This window comes from Pistacia vera, unplaced genomic scaffold, assembly GCF_008641045.1.
Source record: "Pistacia vera cultivar Batoury unplaced genomic scaffold, PisVer_v2 Contig191, whole genome shotgun sequence".
NCBI lineage: Eukaryota > Viridiplantae > Streptophyta > Magnoliopsida > Sapindales > Anacardiaceae > Pistacia > Pistacia vera.
The window spans coordinates 24,484-37,568 of record NW_022195992.1 but is presented as its reverse complement, the minus strand read 5'-3'; the positions used below and the strand labels follow the sequence as shown (position 1 = coordinate 37,568).

General features: G+C 36.5%; 1 protein-coding gene across 1 annotated transcript; it reads right to left on the bottom strand.

Moving 5' to 3' along the window:
* Positions 1-11,435: 11,435 nt before the first annotated feature.
* On the bottom strand, positions 11,436-12,431 carry LOC116127437. The gene has a single exon (XM_031413081.1). The coding sequence runs from the start codon at positions 12,429-12,431 to the stop codon at positions 11,436-11,438; it is 996 nt and encodes a 331-aa protein (XP_031268941.1).
* Between the last annotated feature and the right edge of the window lie 654 nt (positions 12,432-13,085).

Genomic DNA, 13,085 nt, shown 5'->3' with positions numbered 1-13,085 from the left:
AATTTCAAGACCCTAATTTATGTAGCTGGTTACCTTTTCTTTTCTTTTTATTTTTTAGATTCACAACGCAGTTCATTAATAATCATTTTTGGTAGGTTTACTTATAGTTTGTTTCTCTGATTTATTTGCCATATAATTTACCACTTATAAAGTTTACTGAGTTATTGAGCCTACTCTAATTAGAAGAAAAAAGGAAATTAAGATAAAGTAGCACTACGTCCGCTTTCTGAAAGGGAGGAACTTTCTTGCGTAAACTTTTGTGCCTCAACTTAAAAGTTTTAGGTTTTCTTGCCGCCTTACCTAAGTGAAATTAAATTGATACTAAGATTTGAAGATGAGGTGACAAACTTGGAATTGGGGAAGCATTGCAAACTCCAATTCTCATTTTGGATTATGTGTTTTTGAACTTCCATATGAATAACATAAAATAAATGAATGAATAAAACAATCTATAATATTATTCAATGTAAAGATGAATTATTGGATAACATTAAGATAGTAAGATGCATGCGCATTCAAATAAGAAAACGGAGAGGAGGCCACATAACAATGTAGCTGGAGTTGTATCTTTTAAGAGATTTGATTAGTCAAGAACAACATACAAGAGACAAAAACCATCTACTCTGACAATTAATCTGTTCTGAATAGATAATTGTTTCAGCGCTTTATTTTCTCTCTTTAATAGAAAAGTTAAAAGAGTTTCTATGATAAACAGTTGAAATATGGGGCACAATTACAAAGATATATTGTATAAGGTAAAGTTACATCACAGTAATCGAAACACGATCATCTACATTCATACTTGTTTGTTAACAGCAAAATCCTTCAAAAATGAATACATTAACAGCACATACTTCTTGGATAGTTCCTCCGAAAGATTCTTCGAATCATATGTAGTTCATGTAATTAATTCTGTAACCACGTGAAATATCGACCAACATATGTTTTAGATCCATTGTTTGTGCATTAATTGGTTGCCAGTTTGAAAATGGATGCCTTGTTCCAAGTTTTGGATGCAACCTAATTATTTAATAATGATTAAAAACGTCAGCGCACAAGCAGCCAAATTTCTTCTGTGTCAAATAATTTTCACTGGACCAATATTGATGGGTGAATAAGATCAATCATGCAAGCAAAAGGCAGATTGACATAAAGACATTGGATTTTGACAAACAATGATACTTGTATTAGAGATAGTCCTCTCTCTTAGTTGTAAAGTAAATCTTACATATGCGTCACGTAGCAGGTAACGACATGATTGAGTACTAGGATGATAATATATGCGAAGATCTAGCTGGCATGTCGATTTCATCAACCAAGTCGGCAATCTAGTTTAACTCGTTTCAGCAATCTAGTTTAACTCGTTTCAGTTTCATTGTTGATCGTTAACCTAGCTGGCACCATTCAATAGACCACCCAACTTTACCACAAATTAAGAGGAGTTAACTTTACCTTTCTTCTTCAAAGTGTTACTGTTAGTACATTCAGCTTGAATGTATCCATATATTTCACACTTAAAACTCTTAGAGTGCGTTTTGTTTAAAGAATATTGTATTATTAAGAATGTTATATTAAGATAAAGATAGATTACCTTGAAAGATTACTGAGAATGTTATATTAATGTATTTGGTTAGAAAGAATAAATTAGTGGTTATGTTATGTTTATATGTTCGGTTACGAGGTATAAATTTAGAGGTGCGCAAGGCGTGGGACCAGACCTAATTTTTGAAGGGCCCATGAGATTTCTTAGGGCCCGGACTGGTGAGCCTATTTATTTTTTTTATTTTTTTAAATTACATTTTAACTCTTGCATTTATTGTCAATTTCATATCAAATAGGGGGTTTTGGATATTTTATAGGGGGTTAAATGTAATTGGGGAGGGGGTTTGGGCCTGGGCCTGGGCCTGGGCCTGGGCTTGGGCTTGGGCCTAAACCGGTCCTAGGCCTGATCCCTCCCCCCTTGGGCCTGGTCCGATTGTAGGATCGGGTTTTTAGGCCAGGTCCTCTGGGCCCAAGCCTAATTCCCACCTCTTTGGAGTGTATGTTATTTAAATTATTGAATTATCCTCTTTTCAAATATTATTATTTTTTATATTATTTTTTATATTATTATTTTATAACCCCCTATATTAAAAAATTTAGCTAAAACACCCCCATAATAAAAGTTTAAAAATCAACGAAGACACCCCTACCCACCCACTATCGGCCTTCGGCAACCAAACGGCGCAGGCTAGCTAGATCTGGCTATTTTGGCAAGATCGTGAAAATTTTGGATGGAAACGGCTAGTTCTATTATGGCCGTTTCTGATCAGATTTTTCAATCTAACCGTTAACGGCCAGATCGATGGCCATTAACGGCCATGGATCTGGCTATTTCCGGCCAGATCGCTAAATTTGATCAGAATGGCCAAAACTAATCAGGACGTTTCTGGCCAGAGATCTCGTCGAAAATGGCCAAATCAGAGCACAGCCGGCTAGATCTTGCCGGCGTCGGCCACCGTCAGAGGTGGGCAATGGTCGACGGTGGTAGTTTTGGTGGGCTAGAATTTGTTTTAAATACAAGGGCATTAATATCAAAAAACTTAATTAATTAGGGGTAAATTTGTAATGGCAGACTTATGTAAATTAATTTAAAAATAAGGGTACTTTTGTTCAAAAATTTTATTAATAAAGGGTAAAATTGTAATAAAAATAAAATTACTAAATAATCTTAAAATACCTAAGAAATTAGATTACCAACAGTAATAACTATTGGTTTTGGAAGATTACAGGATTCTTATATTACTTTGACAACCAAACGTGGTAATCAAGTAATATAAGATGACATTACCTTAGTAATCCCCCATGACCCGCAACCAAACACACCCTTGGGGTACGTTTGGTTTTGGGTCTAGGAAGATTACTCATGTAATCTATCTTTTATTACGGACACTACGCTTTTTGGTTGTCAAGTAATAAAAGATTATGATAATCTTTCATCACTAATAGTTTCTACTATTAGGGGGCGTTTGGATCATATAATGTTTTATTATAGGGGGATGATATATTAACGAAAAGATACATCACCTTGAAGATTACTGGGAATGTTTAAGAAATGTGTTTGGTTGGTTCGAGTAAATTGGTGAATAATATGTTTGGTTGGAAAGATAAATGGGTGGCTATGTTATGTAGATTACTAAATTGCCCTCCTTTTTAAATATTAATATAATATTATTTTTTGAATCATTTCTTTTAACCTTTTACATTTGAAGTTTTGCTAAAAAATTCCAATCATATAAAACTTTAATTTGTAGCAAGATCACCCCCACGCACCCTAAGCCATTGTCCTTAGCCAGCCACCACTGTTGGTCGCCGCCGACAGTCGATGAAATGGTGCATGATTTGCCATATATGGCCAGCCGTGCGTCAATAAAGCCATTTCCAAACATGGATCACAAATCCATGGCCGTTTTACGACTAGATCTATGGCCTTTTCACAGCCAAAGATGTTGCCGTGAAAAGGCTAGATCTTTGGCCTTTTCACGGCCACATCTTTGGTCATGAAATGGCTATAGAAACGACTAGATCTGGTCGAAAAATGCCTTATCAGCACACAACCGGCCACATCTCGCCGATCGTACGCCATGATGGTGACTAACACCGGCGGTCGGGTTGGTGAGTAACGGTCGGTGGTGGTCTTGGGTGGCTGGGGGTATTTTGTTAATTTTTAAACTTTTTGTGGCTAGGGTGTTTTAGCTAATTTCTCAAATATAGGGGGACTGGGTAATTGTTATTTGGTAGACATTTGAGGGCAATTGTGTCTGAAATGGTATTTAATTAAGTGCAAAATAGGTATAAAAATCATATTACCTAGTAATTTTTTAATAACACCCTTGGAGGAGGGTATCAGATTACCCCCTACATTACCAATTGTAAACACTATTTGCAATAGAGTATTCTTATAATATTTTATTACTTGCAAGCCAAACACTAGAATCTTACAAAATAAACAAAGATTGTCTCCGATGCAAACGCACCCCTAGTAATATAAGGGGTCATCAAATTACCTTCTCAATAAGTGTTATTAAAAGATTACCGAGGTAATCCATAGTTCATATCAATTTTAACCTTAATTAAAAAACACTTCGGACACAAATGCCCTCATATGTCTACCAAATAACAATTAGCCCAACTATGCAAAATGACCTCTATAACCTCATAAATTAATTTTTTGAATAGAAATAACCCTCACTATTTATATGAATACCACCCAAAATTATTTAGCCACTGCAGACGATTTTCGATCGTTAACGACCTTGGATCTAGCCAAAAATGGCCGAATTCATTGGATCCGGCCATTTTTTACCTTCGATCTGGCCAATAAAGACCGATTGTGCATCGTTCCTACAATTGTTGTCGACGAGCAACGGTGGTGGTCGGCAGCAAGCAATCCTCTATAGTAGCTGGGGTTATTTTGTTAAAATTTAAACTTTTTTTGTTGGAGTGTTTTAACTAAATTCTCAAATGTAAGGGTTAAAAGTAATCTATCTAAATAATAGTTATAATAATAATAACATAATAATATTATTAAAAAGGAAGGACAACTTAGTAAAAGCCTCTGCCGATAATATTTTATTCCTCCCAACTAAACATTTTAGTTATTTATACCCACTAATCTGACCAAACATATTGATATTACATTCCTCTATAATCTTCAAGGTAATTTATCTCACTGATAATCTTACCTTTTCAGCAATAAAACATTCTTCGAACCAAACACACTCTTAATGTTTTTGTTTTTCTTCTCATTGTCTTTTGAAAACCTTTTTGAGAATCCACCAGAATTATACTGATAAGAATTGTTTTTCACAAAGGGTTGTTTACCTTTTCCAACAACATTCGACTTTTTCATGTTTTTTTTCTCAAAAACTTGGCATAATTTTTTTTGTAAGTAATGCAAATTTTTCTTCATTCAAATCACTAAAATCAACATTTTAAAAAACATTAGAGTCAACCTCATGCCTAAGTTCAAGACCATTACCTGATTTTTGCTTATCCCACATTTCTAGATTTAACTCATATATCTGTAGTGATCCAATCAGCTCATCAAGATCCATAGCATCTACATCTCAACATTCTTCAATGGAAGTCACCTTCAACAATAACCTCTTGAGCAGTGAGCACAAAACTTTCCTGACAAGCTCAACAATAGAATAAACTTTTCCCAAGGCAAAACATTCATTTGAGATATCACAAATCCTTCCATGAAAATCAGTTATGGTTTCATCATCAAGTATAGTTAAATTCTCAAAATCAGTGATCAATCTCCTAAGTCTAGTCTTCTTAACAACATCAGTTCCCTCATTTTTAACTTTAAGATTGGACTTAGACTACTTTTTTGAGATGGGATTTACCTCGATTGAATAAAATTTGACTATATAAAATGTTTTATATGTTGGAATTGTTTTAAAAAAAAAAAAATCAGATTTTTAAAAATATTTGCAATGAAACATTTTCCTTATGTGATTTATTGTTTGAATTTTAGAGACATAAATAAAAAGGTTTAGATTATATCAGCATTTTCTCCCAACCTCCCTGGGCGTCTATCTCCTTTGGTTGAATTGAGATGCTATCAAATGATTTTCTCATCTATCTTCCTAGGAATAGACGTCAAAGTCCCACATGAATTTAATTTTACTAGTTTTTCCAAGTGGGCATGAATTCAAAGTTCAATACACTTTGATGCAAATTAATCACTACTAGAAAAACAACATTCCTTGACAATAAAAAACAGCCAAGAATTGCATTCAATCGTAGAAAACAGACTATCAAATACGCCAGTGTAAAAAAATTTCTTCTTAATCAAAAGACTGTCAATGACCTTTAAACAATTTTTGTCCGTAAAGTCACGCATTTGATTTAGAAGAAAATAAATTATATATTGACACTGTTGACCATAAAAGTCAAAAGCTGGAAACTTGAAGAAGTGAAATGATATAATTTCCATTCACCCACTTATAGTGTTGCTGAGTGTGCTGTCATTTTGGTTATTGTTCTCAAACAATTAACTTTAGTTAGACCTGGGCAAGGACCGGTCCCAACCTGGTCCAGGTTTGGGCCTGACTGGGACCAGTCACTCATGGGCTTGGGATCGGTCCCATGCCCATGAGAAATTTTAGGGCTCGGACCGGTCCTAGGCCCATAGGATCGGTCCTATGGGCCTATAAAATTTATTTCCCTCCCCCCAACTTTTTTTATATTTAAGGGGTCAAAAAATTTATGTAGGGGGGTTTATGTAATTTTTATTTAAAAAATAATAAATTAATTAATTAATTAATGGTTAATTATAATTAATAATCATTTATAAATACGGGGTGTTTTAAATTTAAACTTTAAAGAGATAATTTAATTAATTAATTTTAACATAAATGTAATATTCACACATTCACACTTCACAAATACACAATTAAATAAATTTGTTTTTATTAAATTATTCATCTACATCGTTCAAATCTGTGTTCCTAAAGAGTTCAAGTAGTTCGGGATCTTCGGGGTGTTGTTGTAGTCTTCTCTCTGCATGAGTCAAATCTCGTAAACACGTTATCACTTCAATCACCTCATTGGTTAAACAGTATCTTCTGTCTTCAACAATCCAGCCACTCATTGAGAATGCCGACTCGAATGCAATTGTGGAAACCAGCACAGATAAAATGTCACGTGCCATTTGGGCTACAATGGGGAATCGACTTTGTTATTGGTTCCACCATTAAAGCACATCTATCTCACGTTACTCCTTCTTCATCATGCAGGACATGTCCATTTGTAAGCAGCGATTTAGCTCATTTGGTCCATGATGTATGTATGAGTTAGAGCTGCTACTTCCACCATGTTCCATATACGTCCACATACTCAATCCTTGATAGATGTCTTCATCAAGGTCCTACTGGTCGTCTCTGCTGGACGTTCCAGTTCCACTTCCATTGTACGTGCTCTGATATAAAGAAAAAAGGCTTTCCAATTTTAGCTTAAAGTTAATCAAATATGATGCATAATCATGTCCTAAATGCTGGCCTACCTCAGTAATTATACAATTAACTACGTGTAATTTAAACCTAGGATCTACAACAAGGCCTAATCCATATAAGAATGGAATATCTAACCAATATTTCTCTTTTTTTTTTTTTTTTTCCTATCTTTGAAACAATTTCCATTAAGACGTCATTATATCTATATTTAGCAAAGGTTTTAGAAGTTTGAAGTAAAATATCTAACGCTAAATTAGTAATAGGATAATAAATACCACTTAATGTATTAGTGGAATCATAAAAAACTTTAAGAAATGAATAAAAAAGTTCACAAACTGTCCAATCATCATAGCTAACAACTTTCTCCGAATAGTTCTTCTGGTTGATGAAATCTATAATTTGTTTTGCGGTTGGCAAAGCTTTTTCCAGCATCAAGTAGGTGGAGTTCCAACGGATAGTTATTGAGTACATTGTATTGCCCCTCATGCTTGGAGTGCATTGTATTGCCATGTTGACAGAGTTCAAAATTGTTGATTAAAATTATGTTGAGTTTGAATTTGCTTACCGGGTCCGGTTGAAGATAAACTAGAAAGTTGCATTATTTGGGGGTGTTTCTTCTCCAAGTGTCATCGCATCGTCGAAGTCCCCTTCTCAGCATCGATAATGGTTCCATAGAAATTATATACCCCACACAATTCTTCCCCCTCCTTATTTGTCTGTGCCCATTTTGATTTGGTGAAGTTTGTTATACATCGAACACGGCCCTCTTTGACAGTTGGGGGGGTTGGGCCGTGGAGTCGCAGCTCACTTGTGTTTGGCTGCAACCCGTCCCGACCAAATATGGTTGTTGAATTGAAGTTGCTGCCTCTGGAAAGGGTGAAAATGGATCGAACCCTTCCATTTCTTTGGTGGATGAAATGTAAAACTCATTTGGGGATGATCCTCTGAATGCATAATTTTTTTTGGGTAAAGGTAATTTATAAAGAATAAAAGAATGAATCCCCAAAAAAGGATCCTTACAAAAACAAGGTCCTAAGATAGGTCCAAGCAAACAAACTAAACAAAAGCAAAAGGAACGCATGGCTAAACAGTCCAAAATAACCACCTAACTAGCCGCAATGAGGTCTATACAAAAAAAGCCAGAGCACAAAAAGCATTGCAGAACTTCAAGAGAACAAAAACGGCACATGCTATACACAAAAAAAGCAGCCACAAAAAAGAAGCGCAGACCCAACAGCCCAAAAGAAAAAAACAAACCAGCAAGGATTGCTGCCCCAAACAGAAAGAAACCCAAAACCACAGTTGCAAAATTCCAGGTTCATAACTCTGAACATAAACATCCCACCAGTGAACCATCCAGCCCTGCCAACAAAAGACTGCATACCCTTGCATATATACACCATTTACAACATAATAACCTACACATCCAACAAAATAGATTTTGCCCTCCCCCGCAAAATTACTCAAATAACGCAGCACAATAGCCTGCAAATAAACACCACTGATAGCATAAAAGCCTGCATAACCAACAAAATAAAATTTGCCCACCCCTGCATAATTGCTCAAATGACAGCACAACAGCTTCCAACAAGTGACAAACACCAAAGAAAGACCAAGCATCATATACTTTTCCCCACACCATATACTCCCCAACTCAAAATTCAAAAACCAAAGAAAAACTAAACAGTTGTGGTAATTGAACAGAGGACAAAAACAGTTTAAAGAAAGCTCCATCCGCCAGTTATAAATCTGATAGCTATGATCCAAAGTATCTCCATCAATGCTTTGATAATCTGCAAACATAACAAGAACTCCTACATAATAAAAACATGTTAGTATTTGGATAGATCTTCCTCTGCTTTTCCTGAAGGCTTGTTGATGATCAATTAAGTCTATGAACTTCATCAATTAAGCACTCTTTGGGTAGATTCCAATCCACCACTACTCTTCTAGTTCTTTCGGTATTTTTAAAATGAAGGTTGCTTAGTCTAAGTCTAACAATCTCTATGACTTGCCGCTTCACATACTCCAGCCTCTTGTGTTTTCTTTGAAAAATACGTTGATTTCTCTCTTGCCATACTGCATAGACAAAAGCCCTAAGGAGAAGTCTACCTATTATAGCTTTAACTTTCTGTCCTTTGAAGATTCCCAAAGACCAAGCTGCAATATTTTCCCAACCATTCATAGGAGACATGAATTTGCCTTTGACCTGTGCATTCCTCCAAATGGCTTGTGAAAATGGGCAATCGAAAAAAAGGTGGTCATTTGTCTCATTATTATTGCCACATAAAACACATGATGGATCCTCGGAACCACTCCACGCCTGCATCCAGTCTTTGGTTAGAAGTTTCTTTTGAATGGCAAGCCATAATATAAAGGCATGCCTTAGGATACTAGTGTTATTCCAAACAATAATAGCCCAGGGTACCTTAGTATTCTCCATTAACAAATCCTTCCATGTTTGAGATGAGAAGAAATTAGTTCAACGTCCATCAGCCGTCTTCCAGAAAGTTTCATCTTTCCATAGGGACCCTGAAATAGAAGGAACTTGGTTCACAACATGAGGAAACCTATCCCTAATGATATCTGGCCATCTCCACTGCTCATTAACCAAAATATCACTAACAGTTCCCCTATGTCCCAAACTTGAGCTATAGAACACCCTATGAGGAATAATATGATGAAGTGGGCCTAAGGAGTGCCAAGAGTCAAACCAAAGGGAGGTGGTTCTACCATCAACAATGTTGACGCCAATATGTCTCTTAACCAAGTCCCTTATCGAAAGAATTTTGCGCCAGCTCTAGCTAGCATCCCAAGGGATTTTTACACTCCAAAAGTTGCGACCACGGAGCTATATATGTGAATCCCTTTGACCCATAATGTATCTTTCCTAGACGCAACATTCGAGACATGATACGTCGATATATTCCAAATAGCCAATCGGCGGATTCCCAGACCTCCCTCTAATTTCAGAGAGCATAAATCCTTCCAAGCCACCTTGGCTATACCTTTGCCCAAATCACAACCAGACCAAAGAAAGGTTCTGATGATCTTCTCTATAGCCTTGGAAATAGAGGAGGGAAGAATAAACACCGAAGCCCAATACACCTGCATGGAAGAAAGAATGGATACAACTAGTTGAAGTCTACCAGCATACAAGAGATACTTGTTCTTCTAGGAAGATACCATTTTTTCACCTTTTTAATGAGTGGAATACATTCTTTATGGTACAAGCGAGTAGTAATCAAGGGCACACCTCGGTACGTAATAGGAAGTTGACACATCTCAAAACCCATAATGTTTTGGATACGAGTACTATCTTAGTGATTAATGTTGCACATGAAAATGGAACTTTTAGACTAGTTGGGGTAAAGACCAAATATAGCCGAAAACTCACTCAAGGCATTCTTCAGAATCTTGATTAGTGTGGGATCTCCATGACAAAACAAGAATAAGTCATTAGCAACATAAAGGTGAGTAATATTCTAGGCTATACATCTAAAATGAAACTAGAAACCTTCCTCTTCGCGAACACGTCTGTGAATGATCAACGAAAGAACCTACATCACTAGAGTAAAAAGATAAGGAGACATAGGGTCACCTTGCCTTAATCCCCTTTTCCCTGGAAAAAATCCATGGAGCTCTCCATTAACAGAAATACAGAAAGAGGATGTGATAATGCATTCTCAAATCCACCTGATCATCTGGGCGGGAAAGCCAAACATATGGAGAGTTTGAACCATAAAGCCCCAATCAACACAATCATAAGCTTTTTGAATATCAACCTTGAAGGCACATCTTGCAGCTCCACTATTTTCATGGTAATTCTGAAATAGCTCTTGTGCCAATAGCACATTATTAGTAATCCTTCTTCCCGAAACAAAGGCAGTCTAAGTCTCATCAACCAAATCAGATAGACAGCTTATCATTCTATTAGAAAGTATTTTTTATATGCAATTGTACAGCACGTTGCAATAGGAAATGGGCCGAAAGTCATTGACTCTGAGAGGGAACTTTCACTTTCGGGACAAGAGCGATAATTGTAGCATTAACCTCTTTAAGTAACCTGCCATTGTTAAAAAAATCGATAACAGCATTTGAGATTTCCTCCCCCACAATATTCCAAGATTATTTGAAAAATTTCACTGAATAACCATCAAGCCCTAGAGCCTTGTCATCTCCAATATCAAAAATGACCCTTTTGACCTCTTCCATAGTCACTAGACGAATCATTAGATCACACTGATGCTCAGAGACTTTCTTGGTAAATATATCTTCAAGACCATGCATAGAGACAACTTATGGTGTTGTACCAAGAAGGTTTTGGTAATAGGAAACAAAGGCATCCCCAACTCAGTCCCCTCGATAATTTCTCATGAATCATTAATAATTTTACTCACTCTTCTACAATTAAGGTTAGCACGTAGAGATTTATGAAAAAAAAGCCGTGTTTTGATCCCCCACACTTAGCCATTGAATCTTAGATTTCTGCTTCAGAAATCTGTCCTCATCTAATAGAGCTTCCCTAAAAGCTCCAAAGAACACAGCTTCACAATCTCTAAGCTCTTGATTATGAGGGTCCACATCTAAAGCTCTCTGAATTTGTTCCACCTCCTGCCTCAAAACTAAAACTTTCTGATTGAGATGAACTTGTTTACGATTGAGAGCTTGTAAGCAAGGCTTGAGGGCCTTAAGTTTCTTGGAGATTGAAAACATAGGAACACCAACACTATCCATAGACCATATCCTTTGAACAAGGGGCTTGAAATCCTCTTTAAACACCAAATAGTTAAAAAACTTGAACGGTTTCGGTTTCAATGCACCAAGAAAAGGGAAAGAAGTAACCAAAGGGTTGTGGTCACTAATTCCCGAAGGCCAAAAAAAAGTATTGACTTGGGGGAATTTAGAAAGGAAATGATAATTGCCCATAACTCTATCTAGTTTTCGCAAAACCCCGTTGTTGCCATAAGGCTTACCATTCCATGTGTACATCATACCTACTTTACTTATATGCTCCATCTCCAGAGTCCGTACACAGGCTCGAAAATCTTGCATACCGACCAAAATAGACGGAGAGCCCCCTACATTTTCATTTGGATTAAGAGTAATATTAAAATCACCCAATATCAACCATGGTTGACTAGCTATACCCTTGTTAAGATGACAAAGATTCCTCCAAAGCTCCTTTCTCGCTATATAATCATTGGCAGCATAAATGAAGGAATAGCGAAAATCTTCTCCAACACTAAGTATTCTAACTATACAGTGAATGGCTTGATCCGTCATCTCTAGAACACACACATTGTAGATAGCTGGATTCCATCCTATACCAATTCTACAACCACGGGTTCCTCGATCAACATTAGACACCCATTGCCAACTTCTAAAGACACACTCAAAAACTCTGTTTACTTTAGGACTAGCCATCCTAGTTTCCAAAAGAGCACATAACCCAATCGGCTTCTCCCTTAAAAACACCCGAATTTCTTCCTATTTATAGGCTTGGTTAAGGCCCCTAACATTCCAGCAAGCTAAACTAGTCATGGGAATGAAGATTGGTAGGGGTAATTCCTAAACCTCCCCTTTGGTCTTGAATCATCTCATTGTTACTATTTTCTGTCCCTACTTTTAAGAAACCCGCCATTGATACTACATCTAATTCCATATATGTTTCTTCTGCAAAATGTTCACAGTCTATTTCCATGCCATACTCCACCTCTGTACCTTTAGTGCTAGGTTCCATTGCAACCTCGATTCCCACATCCTTTGGATTCGCTGAGCTTGAAGCTAAAGTTTGGAAAGAGTTACTTAATTTAAAAACATTTTGTCGAGCCTTGGGTTGGTTTGGGCAATTCTTCGTTGAGTCATTCTCTACCACTCTTTTCCCTTGTGGCTTTTCTACTATATTATTCATCTTACATTTATCTGACTGAACTACTTGAGAATCTTTCCCTCCCACCTTTTGCTTTACCCCTATCTTTCCTTTCCCTTTTCGTTGAACAAGCTGGAGTCCATCTTTTTCATTCTCCTTAAACTGAATTTGGTGATCTTCTATAACTTGAGACTCAATTTGAGGGATTT